Genomic DNA, 22969 nt, shown 5'->3' on the forward strand with positions numbered 1-22969 from the left:
CCTCTCCCACCCCAACCTAAATCTATCATTTCTGCCCATTTATACCACCGTAGCTGCTTATTACTCCACTGCTTTGAACTTCTTTTAGTTTTAAATGACTACTATGTTTGTTCCTCTCATGCAGATGCTACTTTTCAAGCACTGCTACACCTGATGCTTTTGTGGGCTCCTCACCTAGAATGTACTGAATCCTGAAGCACTTGCCATGTCAAACAAAGGTCCTTTGACTAAGACCCCTGGTACATGTTACATTTTTGGTACAATTAACATGTTAACTGTGCCATAAGCAGCAACATACAACACATTTATAGCATCATTAAATGGAAAACCAGCCACAAAAATATTCCTCAAAAAATATGTAACGTGCTTGTGGCTTGTTTATATGGAGCCATAAACTTGAACAGGTGGCATGCCCTTAAGATACAGAAAACCATTCCATTAAATACTATATTTACTCAAATCTAAGACTATCCTAAATTTAAGAGGACCCCTCCAATTATTAGATTCTATATATGGAAAATGTATAAATTTGTTACAATTTTCCAGACATAGAATCTAAATATTGCAGGACTGTATTGAATTCATCCCCACCCCAACAGCTACAGCAGGAAAAGCAGGGAGAAAGGGGAGGGAGGGAGGCAGGTGGCTCCCTTGTGCTCTGCCCCCACCCCTCACCACTTCTTCCCCTTGCAGCCTTCATGCCCCTCCTTCCACCTGCACCCCCCACTTGCAGCTACCCACAGCTTCTACTTCTCTCCTCTAGTCTCTTTCCCTCCACTCCCCTGAGCCTCTGCCTCTTTCCCTCCACTCCCCCCCGCCTTTCCTGTTAGATAGTGTTCAGGCTCTATTCCTTCCCCAGAGCACAGCACATTAAAGCACAGCCCCTGCCAGCAATGCAGTAGCATCAGCACTGCTGACTAGCTGGGCAGGGGATGCAGTAGCATTGGTGCTGCTGATTGGCCAGGCAGGGGACAGAGTTTCCATGTGCTCCATACCCAGGGGGGATTCCAGCCTGAGCTGGAGCCAAACTTACCTGACAGTAATGGAAGGGAAGGGCACAGGAGGGACAGAGGCTGCAGGCAGCAAGCAGAGGTGGGGCAGGTAGCTGCTGTGGGTCTGACTGGCCCTGACCTGGGCTTAGGGCCAGACTCAGAGAAGCAGCAGCTGCCTGCCCCACTCCCCACTGTACTTGAATCTAAGATGAGGGGCTTCCCCTACACTGGTGCCAATTTGGGAAGAAAAGCTCACCTTAGAATCAAGGGATTGTAAAACCTATCCAAAAGGAACACAAGTCTTTGAAGAGACCAGAGAGCAAGATACTCCAAAGGCATAACCACATCTGGGCTTCTCCTTAGGAAGGGCCATTACATTAAAGCCTTAGTAAAATACCTGGGTTTGAAGCTTACAAAATAACTTACATTCTTGTTTAATAATGAATGTAATCAACATTTATCATCCTGTTGAAACAAAACATTCTACAGCTATTCTTTATTGTAGATACTTACAGATTCAAATAAATAAAATGGACTTGCCCAACTACTTTTGAAAATCTACTCTGTGATATTACTGTAGTTAACCCTTTTTGTTTAAAATTATTCTCAGAGTTGAACATCTTGGTCTTATCTGCAATACAATCTGTTCTCATTCTTTGTAACTTTACTATGGCTAAAAAGAGAAAAGTCTTGGAAAGTTATTCTTTTCCACTTTTTAAGAAAAAATATAAGTAGTCCTTATAAAACAGAAAAAAAGACAGGTCTGAAATATGTACAACACTTGGTAACAACATCTAATGTATCAAATTGTGAATCACATGCAAATTTCTTCAAACTGCAATTGTTTCCCCAAATCCTGGCCAACAAAAAGCCCTGAACAAAGCCAGAAATACCTTGAAATTAAATATGAAGAAAAGAAATAGATAATACACCTTTGACAAATATACTACATTTTCATAAGAAAATGTGGAGCATGTTTCCTGGAAAAATGTTGAGCAATTAAATGCAAACAGATTCAATCTGATAAATTTGAGAAGTTAGGAGAAAAAAATTTTAGAAGTTAAAACTTAATAATGGCTCTTCAGCTAGTTTTCACTATATGAGATAGCTTTCTTATCCACGCCACATTCCGAGTATAAGATTTTGTGAAGCGGTGTATAAGTGCTTCATTAAAACCCATTTCACCTAGTGTCTTTAGCCACTAAGTCTGTAGACCTGTCAAAAAATTAGCCATCTACAGGATTAGGATTTTTAAAAATAAACCATGGTTACCTATTGTTAATAGCTTCATTTTTCATTATTTTGTAGATATTCAGTGGATTTTTCATTATTTTGTAGGTGTTTAGTGGATTTTCCTCTTTGTATTTACCATGCTTAAAAAGAAAAAAAGAAAAAAAGAAACCAAAACTAAAAATAACGAGTGATTAAAAGTCGAGTTTCCTACCTTCCCAGGAAGTGTGGGCAAGGGAAAGGAAGAGAGGGCATACTTTCACAGCAGGGAAACAGGCCAAAGAAAAAGAAACTGGATACATAAAATGCAAGGAAGGACTCTATAATTTGGAAAAGAAGCTATGTAAGGGAGGAGGGACACTGGCCTATACCAAAGGAATGCTTGAGAGTGATGGACAAACTGAGGTTAAGAAATATACAAAGACATTTATTTTGTTGTCTGCATCTACATATCATCTGCTAGCTGAAGTTTAGAATGACTGGTTTTGGGGGAGGGGCATTTTACAAAGCCATGTGAAGTAAATTCTGAGTTATGAACTCACAATGCCCACAAAGTTGGACCTCTGAAAAAAATATGCACAAGTTGATGGGGAGACTGAGGATCAACACTGGCCCTGGGCTGCCTAAGGCAGTTGGGCTCTTGGATCCTACTTCTGTGAAAAAATGGCAGAGAGAAAGAACCTCTGCCCAGGAAGCAAGTCAGAGAAGCCAAGCAGTGCTGTAGCCACTCAGATAGAGGGTGCTTAAAAGTATTCATGCCCAAACTGGTGAGCACCAAGCTGGGGGAGCACTACTAGGCTATGTGACAAAGGTTATACCCTTCAAGTTTTACAGGCATTTCCAATACCACTTTGATCTCTAATACATTTATAAACACTCCCTTTCATTCCTGGTGGTAGAACAAACTCATTCTATCTTTTGGCTACCTCTCTCTGCCCCTGCACCACCCCTCCCATGTACTTTAACTCTATGGATTTTTGTTTAGTTGCCTATTTCTTCTCCTTTTTCATTTTCACTACATCTTCCCCCAAACTGTAAGGCAACTTTTTGTGAAACAGCATTTACTACTTATTCCTGCTCGAATCTTTGCTTTCAGAGGAACCAGCAGTGCCAGACGACAAACCTGAGCAATCATGAAACTAGAGGGAAAAGGAGTGCACCTCCTTTTACTCTGATATGCGTCTTCTTCCTTTTTCTCCCATTTCTTAGCTAGGTGACTGAATTAGCAACACCTGTGGCCCACTGTAGCCACAAGGGTGTTTCTTTTCTTGTATTCATTGTATAATTCTTGCCTATGCCACTATTTCAAGGGGTGAGTTAATTGGGAGTTAAGATATATAATAGGCGACTAAGAATAATACTTTGCACATATAAAATAACATTGTTTGGAGCAACAGACAATGTCCTCATTATGTTGAGCTTCTATCTCAAAGTATCAAAAATCAATATGCAGATAATAATAAATGTGGGGGACTGAATCCTCAAAATATAGGTGAGATAGAGATGTGACATAAATGGCTTCTAAGCAGATTTAACTTCCTTGTATGCCTTCTACATAATACGTAGTCCAAGGATTCTCTGCCACAGAGACAGGCCCTTCTCTCCCTAATGAAAAATCCCACCTTTTGAGGATTAGGTGGCTGATTAACAGGATGAGCTTTTTAAGGATTTTGTGAGCTACCAGAACCAAATTCAGAACACAATCCAGCAGCACCATTATTCCGCTTCACAGAGAAAGCAGAGCTGAGTTCTGAGAGTGCAGTGGCACGTATGAAAGTAACAGCAGTTGTTCCACTTTGAAATTAACACGACTGAATTTAGAATTCAGCACCTGTAGGCTACATACAGGCAGTCAAAAAGCCCAAGGCTGAATTGGTTCAGTCTTTGCAGGTTAGTCTAAACTGCACAGATTCAATTGAAACATAAAAAGATTAAATTTAACAGACATTTACCCTTGAATCAGGAAATGCAGCCACACGCCTCAGTGGCTTAGGCCAGAAGCCAGTACTAGAGAATGGCTCTCTGGCTGTGTGCTCACTTACTTTTCCTGCTGCCCCTGAGGTCTCTGGGATTTGCAGTCCAAAATTACAGCAGCAGGACTCTGCAGGGTTGTTCATCACTTCCTGTTCCTGCTTTCAGGTGCCGCTGGGATTTGTAGTCCACAGTTGCAGCCAGCAGTAAATTTGAGTGGGGGAAGGGGTGTTTAACGCCCCCTCCCCAGTCGCAGACCCCAGCCAGGGTTTGCTGGGTGGGTGGGGGAATCCCTCCCCCACAGACTGAGCTGCATCCCCAGCCGGACTTGCTTCCCGCACCCACTAGGAGCAGTGAGAGCTGGCTGACAACTATTGAGCAGAGAGGCAGCGCCAGCCCTGCTCTTTGGAGCAGGCACTACAGCCCAGCCCAGGGCTGGAAAGCATGCTGGGGGACTGTGATTTAACTTAAACTAGGAAGGGGTCTGGGACAGAAGTTTCATAAACCAGTTTGACCCAAATCAGTTAAATCTGATACTACACTCAACCAGATTTATCGTAAAACAGTTTCAGCCATTTTGAAACTGGTTTATGTGCACTGAATTTATATTCTGTTACAGGTTACCTGTTTCTGACCACTGAAACCAGTTTATGTGCAACTTCTATCCCTAGCCATAGTGAACAGGCTTCCTGGCAAGCTCTTCTCGTAAACACAAACAGTGAAAGTTCCTGAAGACTTTTACAAGGGGGATGAGGGAGCTATACAATCAAGTTTTATTTTCCAGTTGTTGAGACACTGTTGAAAATGTTTATCTTAAAACTAATTTACATAAAAGAACACACACACACACACACACACACAGAGCATCTGGTAAAACATCCTGAATTCAGTCAATTGGTTAGTTCCACACTGCTGGATTTCTTTAAATAGTAATGAAATCATTGCTAAAAAAATCCATCGTTATTAAAATAAAAAAGTTGGCTCAGCCTACCAAAATTAGATTTGTAAGTTGCTGGTCATTCCCATAATTAAATCTATGTCACAAATTTGCAAGAAAAATGGACACTATGACTAATGCATTTACTTGCTGCATAAGTCCTGTCAGGCTGTGTAAATCATTATGCCTGCTAAAATCAAGTAGATAAGAATTCCATACATTTTTATTAACTAACAAAGCTTCTGGATATGTCGGCATATGTCTAAATTGTATACCCGATTCCAAATAAACTCATGAGCCTTGATTTGACAAGCTAAATTGCTTCTCTAAGTACAAAGTCATGCAGGTGTTCTCAAATTTTCAAGCCATATGAACAAACCATCTCTTTGCGGCATAGAATTAAGTCATGCCACAGAAACAAGCATAACTGTATGTTTAATTTAAACAAAGGAGATTTTTCCAATGATGACACATCTGAGTGGGGTCTCTCTCTCAACCTAACATATTTCATTGAGGATTGTATAATATATCGTATACGCTCATTTTCCCTTTGGCTGTGACAGATTTTAGAGGAGTCCAAGACAGAGGAATAGGAGTTTAAACCAAGACTTTCATTTCAGGCTATTTTACACATTTTTTAATTATTATTTTTTTAAATAGGGGCCTGAAAGTTCCAAGCCAGAACTTTTAGGATTCCCTTAACATTCCAAGTTTTAATTCTCAGATTGCTATAGACATTATTAGGGATCCTGGATTTGCCTGATAAAAAAATAAATCTCAAATTCTTTGATAAAAATCCCCAAATTTATGATTAAAATAAAAGGCCCCTCACAGACCTGCTGGTGCCCCTCACTCCCCCCAGTCTCCTGCCCCCCCACCCCCAGCTCTGCCAGAAGGGGTCCTCAGCTGCCAGAGACTTGGGTCCACAGCCCCCTGCCCCACGCAGAAGGCCACGGCTGCTACAGCACAGCAGATCGCAGAGCCCAGCTCCCCCCATCTGCTGCCTGCCAGCTTCAGGATCAGGTGTGGGGGCCAGGTCAATGCTGCTGCATGCACTCCTGGACAGCAGAGGAGACCCCCCCCCCAACCTTCAAGATCTCGGCACAGGGCAGGGATGGGGATAGACTGCCCACTGTGGGCTTGGGCTCCCACCCTGCGGCCCTCCCTTGGGGACTCCGCAGACCAGCAAGTGCAACCTGGCACTGCAGGGAACAGCAGAGCCGTACAAGTTTCACACTGACCTGGCAATACATCTTCTATGCATGGGGGCAATGGGGGAAAGCAGTGCGGGGTTGTGCTGCTCACTGCAGCCCTGTAAATGGAAGACATGTCACCAGGGCAGGGAGGACCTGTGTCCCCCCAGATCTGTGTGTGGGGCAGGGTGGGTGCACGCTGCCTGTTGCAGGCTCGGGTTTCTGCCCTGCTGCCCTCGCGTGGAGCTCCCGCAGCCCATCAGGTGTAACCCAGAGCTGCAGGGTAGAGCGCAGCTGCGCAGGAAAGCTGCTTACCGCTGCGAGCTCCATGCTGTCCTGGTGATGCATCCTCCATGTGCGTGGCTGCAGTGACAAGCACAACCCCGCGCTACTTCCCCTGCTGCCCCTGTGCACTGAAGATGCACTGCTGGGGCAATGCGGAGTTGCAACAGCAAGGAGATCCCTGGGTGGTTCCGCTGTTCCCTGCACTGCCGGGTCGCACATGCCAGGCTGTGGAGGCCCTGGGGAAGGGTAGCAGGGCGGGAGCCCAAGCCCACAGCAGGCAGCCTGCCCTGCCCCACCTCACACATAGATCTTGGCGGCATGGGTCCCTCCTGCCCCCCAGGACTGCGTGTGGCACTGGGGAGCTGGCCCCACCCCACCTCCCAAACAAGCCGTCCACAGCCCCATCCCACTCCCCATCAGCATTGCAGCCCTGGGCCCCAAGCCCCATGTGCTGCCCAGCTGGGCAGCAGCCCTAGTCCCAGGCCTGCCCAACTCCCCCCTTCCCTCCCTATGGGGGCCTCAATTCCCACCCCACCCTCCCCAGCTTATCTGCAGGAGCTGCGCTCCAGGCTGCCTGAGGCCATGTGCATGTACATGCCTAATCACCCTCTTCCCACTCCCTCTGAGCCACCTGCAGGCAGGAACTCTGCCAGCTTCCAGGAAGCTCATGGCAAAACTGCAAATTCCACGGGTTTCTCTGCTAAAATGAGAAATCCATGTTTTACTCTGGTAAGGGGAAAAATCCAGGTTTTACTCTCTTTTTCTGTGGGAAATGGAAAACCCAGATCCCTGGACATGTTTCTTTTGTCAATGGAGAATGGATGACTGCTTTGAAACTTAGAGCTGATGACCCCACATTGCTGAAGAGTGACCACTGCTGACAGAGACAGGGGAGACCCTCACATCAGAAACTTTGCAGATTTTCTAGCTCACTGGCTCAGGAAGAAGAAAAATAAAGGTAGGAAAGGAGAATAAAAACAATCTGGCATATAACCTAACAATACAGAGCATACTACAAGGCTAGCCTCTCTACTCATCTTCAAGCCTTCTCTCCTTTCTCAAGCATGTGTTAGTATATTGTGATGATAAAACCAAAGCAGCCAAAATTTAGCTGTGGTTTGAACAGACCCATCTCAAGAACAGGTGACACTTAACTGACAAGATAGATTTCAAGTTTCTAGAGGCAATGCTAGAGCCAATATGGAAGTTGAAGCTCCCAAGTAGACAAATCTGAAAAAGTGCTAATATAGAGGGGAAAAATAACTCCATTAGAACATAAAATACAAACACAATTTTTCATCACAGCAACTTCCAACACAGTCACAAGCAGCCACATTACCAATTCAAAGTAGACCGAGCTTCTCTCTATACTGGGTACAAAGACTGACCAAAATGTTCTGACCACAAATTTGGTCAGTCATACTTCTGACAAACCTCACCCCACAGCCAACACAGAATATAATCCTTGCAATTTACTGAATACTATGAAAACTGCCATTTGGATACAGACAATTCCATACAAACTTACTGTATCCTTTCCATTTCAATTTAAATTGAATTCCTTAAGCAGGCTTATAATAATTAGTTCTCGCTTAAAACACCAGTAAAACAGAGCTCCTATCATAGCTGATGGTCTAATTTTGGACATTAACAATTATTTATTCTTGTCTAATTGGCACAACCTTTAGAAATAAAACAGAGGCGTTCTGATACCATGGTGATGGACATAGCATAAGGAGCTAGGCTGTTAAGATGTTTGAAATTCTAATCCATGTTTAATGTAAATCACCAGTTCTTTAGTTGAAAAAAAAAATGTCCTTTCCTTATAGATATGAGAACAGTTACCAGCAATGCTGTTGAACTAAATGGCACTGTTCTTGCAATACATTTGCATGCTTTAGAATAGCAACCACTCTGGTACCTATCCACCCTGAATTACTAAAATGCTATCAGATTTTATTAAAACCCCATCAAGGGGGAAAACTCAAATCACTTATTATGCTCCACAATTATTGTAAACCAAACTGTTTAAATGAGAGGAGGAGATAATGATATTAACTTCTCAACTTAAAGCAATCCTCTGTGGCATGATTCTAAAATATTCTTTTGGTCTGAAATTTATGTAAATTGAATTCATCTATCATTAGTTATTACCAGTCTAGCTACATAAAAACAGTTTTCTGTAACAATTAGTTCTTTAAAACACTGCGTTTTAATTAGACCTGGGACATTATTAAACTTAGTATAACATGTATGCTATTATTCTTTATATCATGGTGCCTGGCAATCTCTAAGAGTACATGTTTTTGGGGGGGTTGCTGGAAGAAGTTGGCTTGGGTTTTAGTTTTTTGGGGGGGTTTTAAAGCTACCTCCCCAAAAAACCTGTGAATCTAATTAATATAAAACAGGATCACCAATCAAAATAGATATTCAAATAAGCAGGTTTGAATACCAGAAAATTACTTGCTCCTGGGCAAATAATTATATTTTACTATTACTCTATCATCATTGGCAGGGTCAGGGCCAGGTCTGGGCTTTATTTATGCACTTCCAGAACTCGACTTCATCTTTGACAAACAGATACCAATATGCCTTAGAATGTGTAACTGTATATGGGAACACAAGATTGGAAGGGGTTTCACAGGTCATCAGGTCAATTCCCCAAAGTGCACATGCAAGCTTTACCCAAAGATGTCTGAAAATTGTCTAATTCAAACCTTCCCACATCACAACTACAGAGCACAACCCCCCATGTTTTGATATGGATACATAAAAGCATATTTGAAGCAGTGTGTGGTGCTTGTAGTTTAGATGCAATGTGATGTCAAGAGTTGCAAAGTAGCAGCAAATCTCTAGGTACCCGGAGTCCAGATGTAGCACCGCTGTAAGCAAGAGTGCTCAACAGCAGCTGGTAGTTTTCATTAACTTTTGAGAAGTTGGCTACTTTTCCATCCCTAAATTTAGATTTCTGAATAATCACCCTAACTTTATACAGAAAAAAATTATGGACCACATTCTGATCTTACACTGGTAAAAATAAGAAACAACTCCACAAAGAACAATATACTCAGTACAAAACTGCAATTTACATGCATATTCTGGACCCTACCTGACAAACACTTCCCTATGCCCTTAACATTATGTATGAGAATAGCCACACCGGGCACATCCAGATGAGCATGGACATGCGGTATGTGGCACCACAGACCCCTCTGCAGCACCACACACCACATATGCAGGAGTTCCCCACATTGCTACTTTGGTGGGGGGGAATCCCAGGGTCAAAAAAACCCACACCAAAAAAAAGTGAGGTGGTATATGTGGCTGCAGTGTGCACCGCCCAAAACCAAAGCCTGGCTCCCTGAGGCCCCCAGGTAAGGCTGCTGGGCCAGCACAGTTGCTGGCCCCAGCCTCCCCTAGCCCACCCAGGGTAACCTGCTGCACACTTCAAGGGAAAGAAATGTCTGCGCTCTTCTGCATGAGTCCACTGAGTACAAAATTGAACAAGTGCATGTACGTTTACCAGATAAGAGCCAACACAGTTCTATCATACTGTTCTATCTGTGATATACTAGATGCCATATTATATATATATATATATACACACACACACACACACACACACACACACACACACACACACACACGCTACTCCATGAAAAGTCACATTTTCAAGCTGCAACATGAAAGTAGGTTTCTGAATATTGGCATATATTAATTGATCTCTTAATTTAACATTTTACAATAAATTTGATCTTAAAAACCATTCTGCACCATATTATTAGTTCATTTGTTGAACAGCTTTTCTTTTTTTTATGAGTATGTTAACATAAGAATGATCACTCTGACATCTCTCTATGGCATGTACACATGGCAAGAAGTCAAATCAGTGAGAAGAGGCAATCATACTATAAGGTTTTTTTAAAACTAACCAAAAGGTCTCAACTGTTTGCATATATAGAAAATAATCTATATTTGTAATTCTCTGCATCTCTAAACACCATATTATTTAAAGATCTGTTTTTCCTTTTTTCACAAATAAGTTTAACTGATTTAAGCCCTCCTTTGCAGTTTATTGTCTAACATTTTACACACCACTGTATCTACAAATTGTGTGTGAGAGATGTTTAAAGAAAGAGTTACATTTTCAGCTGAATTGATCGTCTTGTTTCTAGCTATTTCAGTATGTTCCTTAGAGACAGAGTAGAAGTGGCTTCAGTGCCAGTGAAATATGCTAAACAAATGACATGCCACTGAGTAAATTAGCATCTCTACTCTGATCAGCTGGGTCATGTTTTCTTTTCAAAATCCATGGCCTCTTGATGGAAAATAATGATCATCTGATAGACCTCATTAGAAAAATCAATATATTGACACATCTAAAACATCTGCATAATAATAGATTGTGTTAACTCATTAAGGAAAACAATTAAAAATTATTTTAGAATTATTCATTTACATTGATCAGAGATAATTTATAGACTCATTTTCTTGAGAGTCTGATACAATATAAATAAACAGTATTTAATAAAAAACTAAGGTAAAACAGGTTACCGACCACAACTTAACAAAATGACTAGCTAAACACTAACCCATAATATACAAAATTACAATGTTACTACAGCACTAAGCATAAACATTGCATTACTTACCAAAAAACTTCCAAAGGCTGAGTTAAATATAGCAGCTGCCTGGAGAGAAAAGAGAGAGAGAACTATATGGTACTCTGAAAAAAACCCGTCATGTTCTCCAACCACACACACATACAACTCCCTCCCCACTAGGCAAAGTTAGCCACTGCTTACAAAATTGCCAATGGCTCACAGCTTATGAAGACAGATGAGTTCCAGTTTATGAACTTATAAATAATGTGTTGCGAAAAGCAAGCAAAACAAAAAAGAAAAAAGAGAAGCTTGGCTATTTACAAACTTATAATGGGTACCAATCAAATCACCAACATACCACATGGAAAGTTGTCACTGATTCTGTTATAATTCACTAAGAATTTTACATAGTAATTGGGCAAGTAAACCTGAATAATTATTATGAGCAATCAATAACTGACAGACTCAGAAGTTTCTTTAAATTGAACAATGAATTTCAAGTAGGAATAATGCATTAAAAGCAGAAAAACACAATTAATGCTATAGCCAAAATATTTAAGCATTTCCTAAAACTTACTATTTTTGTAGAGGAGTAAATAAACAATTGATAATGCCTTATTAAGCCTTTTTGCTTACCTAAATATCCAGGAAATATAAGATGGCAGTATTAATCTCTTAACTTTAAATTACTTAATTCCAGGAATCTAAGTAAAAACTTAAGTCTCAAAAGCTTCCCCAATTACCAAGAAAGCATACAAAGTCTTGTATGGCATCCAGTTCAGTGATAAAAAGCCACAAGGCAAGTTATACAGGGAGCAGGGGTTGGGGGGACCTACCATGTACAAGAAGATCTACAGAGTCAAATTAATCACCATGGACATGTTCAGCCATAGATTAATAACAAGTGGATGCTAGCAAGTTGAGCAAGTTTGAATAAAGTCCAAATCCAGAATAAGAGCTGTAGCTGAACCTGCCTTCTGCTCCATAAGAAGATGCAATGAGAGTGAATGGGTAATGAGATCCCTGGCTCTAGAGAGCTTAGCTTTCTTATTCAAGTTCATAATTAATTCAAAGCTTTGATAATTTCATTAGATTCCTCTTCTGCTGGCCCTATCAATAAAAGATGGCACTGGACTGCAGCTCCTCAGTGGCCCAAACACAAAAACAAATGCAGACTGAGAAACCTTTGCTTACTTGCTTACTAACAGGGACAATGGCATATGGCACTCCATGTTGCAAAGGGAGCATCTGAATAGATACAGCTAAATAAAACATTATAGTTGACAGTTGTAAACTACAGCGACATATTTAACACCTCTTCCTCATCAGCATTTCTCTTTTGAACATAACAAGGAGGCACTAGTCCAAATGGTTTCTTCTGCCAGGGAGCACGGTGAAAGAGTGTGCTCCCAACTTACACTAATTCTTCAACAGGTTTAAACTTAAATCATGGTTTTTAGCCTACCCTCGAAACCTTATGACTGATATATTCACATAACAAGAGATACAGAATATCTGTGCAGCAAACAAACTCTGCATATGATCAGCATAAATATGGGATATATTCCTGCAGGCACCTTCAGTTTATAAACCCTCCAGATCATAATATCAGCATATTTAAAAAAAAAAAAAAATCAGGTTTATCAAACCCTTTCAGGGGTTCTTGGACATTGGTCGTAAACTCTGCGGCATCTTGATGTCTCCCATCCTTTGCCAGCAGCAGATTACAACATAATCTCCTGAGTAGGGAAAATGTTTTAGTCTAAATATACTCACTGGGCTAAGTATAGCAGCTTCTCAAAGAAATGTAATGATGTGATACAGGTCAGACTAGATAACATAATGGTTTTCTGGCCTTTATCTTGATGAAACTTGTGCCAGAGTTTTACAGTTGTTCCTGGGAGGGAGGCTGTAAGCCTATTTCTGTTTCAGAACCGATACCACTATCCAGGAAAAAAGAAAAATAAAAAACCAAAACCAGCTGCCTGTCCTAAGGTTGCGGACCTGACTATTTACATGTGCAACAGAAAAATTACCCAGAGGGAATCCAGTCCCCAGCTGACCTGCCAACCAATTACTAGATAAGACTGGCATTCCATACAACCAGCCAACTCACGGCAAAGGCCACAGAATGACCTGCTTGCTTTCATGTCTTGCAGCAGGACATTCTCATAAGTAGCAGCTGTGCTGGCAAGTGGAACACCTGCCAGGCAAGCAAACAAGCTCCCCCACAGGGGCCTTTCTTGGGAAGAGAAAGTATGGAAGTTGAGAGAGGTAGGTGCAGGACTGAAATTTCAAGCGGGAAGGGAAGAGCATGGAATCACTAAGGGAAGGTATATTCTGATTTTTTTAAATTTTTTTTTAGAGGAAATCTTTGATCCTTGTTAACATGTAGGTAGCATGTTTCTGCTCTGAAAACATTTTGATAGTCTATTAAAAGTAAGTTTCTAACCTATAGGAATTCAGTGTCCCAATTCTCACAAATTTGCAAGGGTGCTGAGCAAATGCGTCACTCATGGCTATAAGCTGATATACATTTTCCTGGTGTAACCACCCTGGGCATGTAACAGACTCACCTTTGGTAAAGTACTGACTAAAGAGGTATTCAAGAACTGATAATTCTATTATAATCAAAATGGTGATTACACATACACATCCTACTCAAGGAGAACAAAGTAGATGTACCACTGAAGTTTGTCAACCTCAACCCTGCAAACCCTGGGACTAGATGCATGAGGAAGGACTATGTCACATGAATGTGATATTAAGTACCTCACTCTGTAAGAAAGTGTCTTAGCTCAATCTCATATCAAAAAAGAAAGAACAGAAATCAAGCAATAAATAGTAACAAAGCCAAAGGTTGCACATTTCAGCTAAATATAGTTTCATAGTTTCTAGGGTCGGAAGGGACCTGAGTAGATAATCTAGCCCAACCCCCCTGCCATGCTGTCAAACGACCCCAGCAAGGTGTTCATCTAACCTCCTCTTAAAAACCCCCAGGGTAGGAGCCAGCACCACTTCTCTTGGAAGTTGGTTCCAGATCCTAGCCGCCCTGACCATAAAGTAGCGCTTCCTGATATCTAGCCTAAATCTTCCCTCTGCCAGCTTGTGACCATTATTCTTGGTCACTCCTGGCAGTGCTCGGGGGAACAGGGACTCTCCCAATGCCTGCTGATCCCCCCTGACTAGTTTGTAACAGGTCATTAGATCCCCCCTCAGCCTTCTCTTGTGGAGGCTGAACAGGTTCAGGTCCCGTCGCCTCTCCTCATAAGGCCTGCCCTGCTGCCCCCTGATCATACGAGTGGCCCTCCTCTGGACCCTCTCCATGTTGTCCACATCCCTCTTGAAGTGCAGCGCCCAGAACTGGACGCAGTACTCCAGCTGCAGCCTGACCAGTGCCACATAGAGGGGGAGGATCACCTCCTTGGACCTGCTCGAGATGCATCTGTGGATGCATGACAAGGTACAGTTGGCCTTCCTGACTGCATCCCCACACTGCCGGCCCATGTTCATCTTGGACTCAATGATGACTCCAAAATCCTTTTCTGCCTCTGTACTGACAAGAAGGGAGTTCCCCAACCTGTAGGTATGGTGCTGGTTGTTCCTCCCCAGAGGCATCACTTTGCACTTGTCAGTGTTGAATCCCATCCTATTCTCATCCGCCCACCCTTGTAACCTGTCTAGCTCCGATTGTAGCCTATTGCTCCCTTCTAGCGTGCCCACATCCCCCCACATCTTAGTGTCATCAGCAAATTTGAACAGGGTGCTTTTTACCCCCTCATCCAAGTCACTGATGAAGATGTTGAACAGCGTGGGCCCGAGGACCAAGCCCTGCAGATCCCCACTGCCCACATCCCTCCAGGTTGAAAATGACCCATCCACCACCACTCTCTGGGTGCAGCCCGCCAGCCAGTTGGCAACCCAATTGATTGTGTGGGCATCGACACCACAGTCCCCCAGTTTCTTAATGAGAACAGGGCAAGAGACAGTGTCGAAGGCTTTCCGAAAGTCCAGGAAGACTATGTCCACTGCTACCCCTGCATCTAAGGATTTGGTGATCTGATCGGAGAAGGCCACCAGGTTGGTCTGACAGGACCTGCCACTGATGAACTCGTGTTGGTTGCCCCTAAGCATCAAATCACCTGCTAGCCCCTCGCGGATGTGTGCCAGCATAATTTTCCTCGAACAGCTTGCCTAGGATCGAAGTAAGACTAACTGGCCTATAGTTTCCTGGGTCCTCCTTACCTTTTCTGAAGATGGGAACCACGTTGGCCCTCTTCCAGTCCTCTGGCACTACACCAGAGCACCACGAGTGCTCGTAAAGCCGTGCCAGGGGTCCTGCAATGACCTCAGCCAATTCCGTTAGTACTCTAGGGTGGAGATTGTCTGGACCGGCTGACTTGAATATGTCCAGTCCCTCCAGAAGCCCCCTAACTAGTTCCTCACTAACCCTTGGCATAGGTGCGCCTCCTCTGGGGCCTGAGGGGGGCCCAGCAGAGGGGTGGCTGTTCTGGTCCCTGCTTAGGAAGATGGAGGCAAAGAAATCATTAAATATGTTGGCTTTGTCATCTGGTGTGACGACCAAATTTCCCAACGTGTCCTGCAGGGGCCCCACATTCCCTGGAACCTTCTTTTTGCCCCCTATGTATTTAAAAAAGGACTTCTTGTCCTTAATCCGGGAAGCTAGTCCCAGTTCCATCTCTGCCTTGGCCTTCCTGACTGCCCCCTTACATCCCCAAGCAACTGCAGTATAGTCATCCCTGGTGATGTCCCCTCCTTTCCATTGGGTGTATGCCTCCCCTTTAGCTAGGAGACATTCCTGGATGCTTTTGGTGAGCCATGGGGGCTTGTGTGCCCTCCTGCTCCCTTTGATCCTTGTTGGGATTACCTCCCTTTGGGCTTGGAGGATCGTCTCCTTGAGAAGCAACCACTCTCCTTGGACACCTGGCTCCCCTCCCCTCTGAGACCTCAGTGCTTCCCTGACTATTCTCCTTAGCTCATTGAAATTTGCCCTCCTGAAATCTAGGGCTGCTGCTTTGCTGCATGCCTTTGCCACCTTGTGCTAGATGGTGAATTCCAGCAGGCAATGATCACTGTCGCCCAGGTGGTCGAGCACCTGCAGCCCCCTCACCAGGTCATCTCCCGTGGCCAACACCAGGTCCAACAAGGCATCTCCCCTGGTGGGGCTGTGCACCTCCTGGGTTAGATGGAGGTCCTGCATTCTGGCTAAGAACCTGGCTGACTGCTCTTCTCTGATGTCTGGGAAGTTCAGGTCCCCCATGACTACCACATCCTTAGACTTCACTACCTCCATGAGCTGACCTAAGAATTCCTAGTCGAGCTCTTCCCCTTGGTTGGGAGGTCTGTAGTAGACCCCCACCGTTAAGTCTCTTTCCCCTCGACTGCCTTGTAATCTAACCCAAAGCACTTCAGAGTGCCCTTCCTCTGATTCCTCATTAATTGATGAGGATGGATATTCCTCCTTAATGTAGAGTGCCATGCCCCCACCTTTCCTCCTTGTTCTGTCCCTCCTGTACAACCTATAGCCCTTGATATTCACTGCCCAGTCATGTGTTGAGTCCCACCACGTTTCAGTGATCCCCACTATGTCCGGGTTGGTGTCAGCTAGAAGGAGGGTGAGTTCCCCCTGCTTGTTTGCCATACTACGAGCATTTGTGTAGAGGCATTTGAGGCCTCCTGTGGATGTGTGTACTGGCCCCCTAATCACAGCATTGCCCTGGCCCCTGTCGATTACCTGTGTATATGTTTCATTCGTTGGTCTAGGCTGGGCTGTACTTGTGTATATATACACTCCTGTATGATTCTGACCTATGGAATTTAACCACTTTTTGCCTCCACCATCCCTTCTGTGAATAGTACTGCTTAGGCATCTCACAGCGCATTGCAAAAATTAATTCATTTTCTGAAAAACGCTTCAAAATCTTTAGGCAGATAATGCAAACAAGCATTTGCTTAAGCACTATGCACTTTCTGCCTGAAATGTTTATTATTTGTGTTTCTTGAACATTACTGTATCTTGTGCATTATTATGTATTTCACACTAACTTTGGTACGAAGGAGATAAGGAAAGATTTAAATGTATTCAGATTTTGATTAAATTAATGCTTTATGTGGAATGTGTGCATTACACTCCCCAGTAATATTAACAGACAGTTCTGTGTAAAACCAAGGGCAAGATACTTTTGTAAAGTTGCAACCAATCTATTTACATGATTAATCAAACCATTCTAAAATGAAAGGTGTACCAGTCAACCCATTCCCAGCTGACCCATTCAGATCTGTTATTTGGATAACCAACAATTCAAAACATAATTTACAGAACTAAGCATATCGTAATGCTGGGGACTGGTAGATAAGAATGTTTATACCTCTACTTTGGTTTAAAACAATAAGCCTTATCAAACAGTTAAACAACTTTTCAGTTATTTCAGTAGGGTTGTACAATCTTTCTTGGTAATGAGACAATCTTTCTTCTCTCCTGGAAGACTCAAGACTCAAATTCTTTCAAAAAAAAAAAACAAAAACTGAGCCAATGTACAGGGGGACTTTAATTCTGTATTTGATAGCAAGTCTGTGTATGTTCCTCCTGTAAAACTTCACTACTTCCTCTCACACTATAGGTACCCATTTAAACAAAAATAAAGAGAGACTACTACATCTGTTAACATCGATAGCCTAAGACTCGAAAGTGCTTCCTAAAAATGAGACAAAATGGGACAAAACCATAACCAAGACTGCATATGTTCCGTAGCAAGCAAAACCAAATTCTGTAGCAGGACAACTAGCTTCTACAGCATTCAAGTCCAGCAGACCAGATATTTTGCAGCAAATGCAGGGAAAAACTGATAAGCTAGGGTTTGAGTTTAATTAAATATGAAACATTTTATACCCAGTACAATCTCTCTTGTGATATTTAGCAATCTACCTCTCTACATAGTTTCACTGTATTACTTTTAGTACCCAAGGTGACAAAGTGCAACAAAGAAGTTGTAAAGAGGTGTTGGCTGTTTGAAGGAGGACAATGAGCAGCTTTTAGGACTTGTGAAGTTTGGAATAGTGGGACTATTTGATGTCTCACGATGTCACGGTGTAGACCACCGGTCTCTATAGGTCGCCTGCAGATGGCAGCCGGCAGTGAACGTGCACCGCACACCCTGATGGAGTGCGGGGAAGGAACTGATATTAAAACTATCCCCGGAGGGGTGGGTCCTGCTGGTCATCATTGTCACTCGGTGTGTCACTGTGGCAAGGGACAACCAGAACCAGAAGACATCAACTAAAAACAGTCTGGATAAGGGTAGCTCATTGGCGTCCGGTGCTCAATGTCTTCCTGGCAGGTTTTCTAAAAGCTAAAAGCTTAAAAGCGTAAAAAAGCTAAAAGCCTAAAACCGCCACGGGGCCGCCACTGGGTAGGGCGACCAGCACCTTAAAAAATAGGAATAGTGGGATAAGCACATTACTTCTATGCTCTTACAACAAAGGTCAGCAAAGAAAGAGTTCTAAAAAACCACTGTCATTAAGTTGTCATCTTTAGATTTCAAAATCTGCATACCAAAGGAGATGGATGTTCATAGTTTCATTAGAATTACTATTTCCCCCCTGCACATTTGTAGGAAATGTTATTACATAGGTTTATGCTCACTTTATTTTTAAGAAATTCCTTTGTTACCAAAAGCAACTGTCTTAAAGTTAAAAATACTGATTTTAGAGCATGATGCCACAGAAGAAGGGTGATTCCACAGCCACATCTGCATTTGCAGAATAATGCCACTGACAGGGCCCAAGAGGCTCATAACCACGTGGGATTTAGTCGCAACAATCTCACAAGGACATTTTACACAGGTCTGCAGTCAGGCAGCCTATAATTATTAGCAGATATAATTTTAGAGTGGTAAAAAGTGCATAAAAGGCTTTACAGTACAAATACCAAAGCAAAGGCCTATTTCAGAGAGTTTAAATCCCAATTTAAGACATGCCACAATGGAGGGAGGCAAAAGAACAGTATGAAAATGTTGGGAAAGAAAGGACAGACAACGGCTTCAGTAGTAAGACTGTGTGCTTACTCAGCAGAAGATAGAGAACACAAGATGGTGGTACAATCTTTCTTTATTTTTGCATTAGTACAACATTGGTGTTCATGAGGACCTATTTCTTACAGAATTTGCAGAAGAGAATCTTAAGAGTTTTAAATGAGAGGGAATTTTGCATTGGCAGACTACCTCAGGAAGAGAACTGTATCTACACAATTAGATCAATACTGAAAAGAACAAGAGTAGTGGAAGAAAATGGCAGATGACATCAAGACTGGCTTAAATGGGCTGACAACGTCTCTTAAATGACTACTTCAATCTCCTATTTAAAAATAAAATCTCATCTTTATTGTTACTGTAGGTTATGTCTTAACTGCTGTTTCCAGTAATAAGATATTATATTTTTGGAGAAACATGTTTGCCACAGGTCCTTTACTATCAACAGAATATAAATATACTTAATAGATTTAGTCTACAATGCTGTTCATAACTATTCATTTGAATTCAGACAGGAAAATATATATATTCAAGTTCCTGGTTTTGGGTGCTAAATTGAATCAGGTGTCCTCTCCTCTTAAGAAAATTAAGTTGCTTTTGTGCAAGAGTGTTTTAATGAGAACAGAGCCTGCCGACATTGATAAATGGGAATGACACCAGAGAGAGCATGTAAGCAGGACAATATGTGCATGTTACAGTCTTACAGGCTATTTTTCACTGACTATCCTGAATGACTTCGCTGTTTCTTAAGGGGCCTATTAATCTCAAATTTAGTTATTACACAACGTTTATTTGAACATATATTCTGTGGATGATGACAGTTAATAAAAGGAAATCTTTTACAAGCTGTATTTTTACATATTGTTCCACCTACAGCTCCCAGTCATTCTATTGTATTGGAATAACCCAGTTATGATGCAGCTTTAAAAAAAGGCACATATATTCAGATTCCTTTCTAAGCATATGGGGACTCTTAAATAACTGTTAAAATGCATATAAAAACCTGCTACAACATGGCAAAATAAAAAAGATGGTGTTAACAGCTAAACAAAATCACTGGATGCACAAATGCCTCCTCAAAAGCAAAGCACATACCTTTTAGCACTTCCATATCATATTTTAAAAATGAATGGGGCCAGATTCTACCTTGGGAGGTGCACATGCATTTCACATTGAATTCAATGGGAGCCGTGTGCGCGAATCTTAAACAGAGTTTGGCCACAGGTGTATAATATCTTACCAGCAGTCCTTGCAAAAGTACTCTCTCATAAGGACATTGATGATGATTAATTTTGGTCTAATTTTTTTGGCCTCAAAAGAAGACAGTTTCTAAACTCTCTTAATAAAAATATTGAATTTCCTGCCACTTTTACTAAAAGTGTGGCATTACATAATTTTTCCCTAGTCACATATTATCCTCATCCAATAGTGAAAAAGCCATGAGAGTGGTTACTTTGCATATTTTGAGCCACTACCATCTTTGTTGTCACCCACTGGATTTATAAGGCTGGGGCAAAAATATCACCCTTCCTCTCCCACTGAATCCTGCAACAGAACTGCATTATATTTTCTTGATTATAAAAATTGATTACAAAAATAATAAATAACCAAGTTCTACAAAGCTCATACCAAAATATCCTACAAAATGAAAAAGGAACAAAATGTATACTGTTTATTTGCATTTCAGCAAGGGAATGCTGTCCAAAGCACACTGTTTTCTGACAGACCTCGACATTGATCTGAGACCATGAAGCTGTGCACAGTGAAGATTTGTTCCATGCTAGCAGTTGTCATCAGCTTAGGCCACTGGCACACGTTCATTTAATAAAATGATCCCCCAGCCCAGCAACTATACCTCCTGCCATGGCAAGGATCAGATCCCAAGTGATGCTACGATTACTTGCCAGTGAAGGATGACCCAGGAATCATAATCCCATTCCCCCTGCACCTGCAAGTTGAATGCCAAGTGATGACAGCCTGGAGTAGACCAGAGTTCCCAGAGCTGGGACTGACAATCAGCGTATTGTCAGTCCTAACCCCTGGGACCACACCATGGTCTTATTGTTTGTCCCAGCCCTGGTATCACATCAAAATCTGGAACCAACTCTGGTGGCGTCCGGGAACAGGCAATTAGCTGATCGCTGGTCCCAGCCCCAGGACTAAACCAAGGTCTAGAACCATCTCTGGTATGCCCCAGGACTGACAATCAGCTGACTGTTGGTCCCAAGTCTGGAACTACAGGGGAGTCTGGAACCAGCTTCAGAGAAGTCTCAGGGTTGAGATCTACAAATCAGCTGTTTGTTAGTTCCTGCCTTGGCACCTCACCGGGGTCCTGAAACTGCTCCCTGGGGCTGACAATCAGGTGATTTTGTATCCTAGCCCAGAACCACACAGGAGTTTAGAAACAGCTCCAATTTGTCACTACCATGCCACACGTTCAATTTAAATCACAATGGAAACCAGTCACAAAAAACCCTGCGTATTCTTTGTGGAATATTTTTGGGCTGTTTTCCCATTTTGTTGTACCATTAATTCTTTTAACATGTGGCAGGATTACTATTTATGCTAGGATTAACATGTAATAACTGCCGGGGTCTCAGCCAGCTCTGGAATTTGGCAACAAATACTTAACCAAAACAAGCTGACAGCTTTACCTTGCTACTTCCTAGCTATAGTCTTATAAGACAGTGGTCTCCAAACTTTTTTGATCACGCACCCCTATCAGTAAAAAATTTTTGAGCACTCACCCCCAATATATGTATATTTATATAAACAGAAATAGGAATAGAAGTTCTAATATTTTCTTTCCACACCCCGATGGATCGTCTTGTGCACCCCACTTTGGAGACCACTGCTATAAAAGAGACCCTTTGGTAGAAACCAAACCTTTCACTGGCATAGATTCTCACCTTGATGGTTCAATATAAGAATCACTACTCTTTGGGAGAAGTGATATTTATGAAAACTGCCGTTGTGGCAAACCTCCAGGAGACATGTGCTTTGTTTATCTGCCTCTTCGTTGTAAGCATCCTTCAATTTCACCAACATCTCTGGCAATGCGAAGAGGGAAATTTTCCTCCATTTCTCCACAACATTTTACTGTCAGCTGCTTAAATGATTCAAGATGGAACCAAGATCCATCTTTTCATAGTGATTGAAATTTCAGTGGTAGCAGGAAATGAAAACTAGTAACAATCCAGGAAGTTATGTAGCCAAGTATCTTCCAGACAAGCTATTCCAGTTTAGCCTTCACCTACTATGGGAAAAGAGTGTGAACATGGGCAGTTACCACAGGATAGCTGATGCATGGTAAATCCTGACCCCCTACCTTACAATAACTACCTAGTGTGCACAGCTCCTACACTAACAAATATACAAGCAAACCCATCTTCAGATTTCATGGAGACACATATGGTGCTCTTCTGATTACCATTTATATTTGATGTGGTCCCAATTTTATCACCTGCCAGGAAGCATGACGTTGAAAAAAGGGGTCAGGAAACACTGCGATACCTTGGAATCATTTCCCTATAGCTAATAGAAATGTCATTTTTTATTTTACATGGTAAAAAAAATCTCACTCAACTACCATTTATCCATGTTGGTCACTGTAACTGTCCAGGGACTGGGATCAAGGGACATAATTTGCTACACACTGGAATGTCACTGGAATTCCACAGCCTCCCTCTTGTAACCTATTCCAGTCCAT

General features: G+C 42.3%; 1 protein-coding gene across 3 annotated transcripts in view; it reads right to left on the bottom strand.

The window, feature by feature from the left end:
- Window positions 1-22969, bottom strand: part of SLC10A7 (solute carrier family 10 member 7) — a 205498-nt gene that overhangs the window by 123640 nt on the left and 58889 nt on the right. For 2 of the 3 annotated variants that reach the window (XM_090036351.1, XM_090036350.1), the window contains exon 5: window positions 11261-11299. The exons of the other annotated variant lie outside the window; for it this stretch is intronic. In XM_090036351.1, coding sequence (XP_089892477.1) covers window positions 11261-11299 — 39 coding nt within the window. The remainder of the gene's footprint in view (window positions 1-11260; window positions 11300-22969) is intronic. 3 annotated transcript variants of the gene reach the window in all.

The sequence above is a fragment of the Crocodylus siamensis genome, chromosome 2 (genome assembly GCF_052110815.1).
Source record: "Crocodylus siamensis isolate JL-2025a chromosome 2, ASM5211081v1, whole genome shotgun sequence".
Taxonomy (NCBI): domain Eukaryota; kingdom Metazoa; phylum Chordata; order Crocodylia; family Crocodylidae; genus Crocodylus; species Crocodylus siamensis.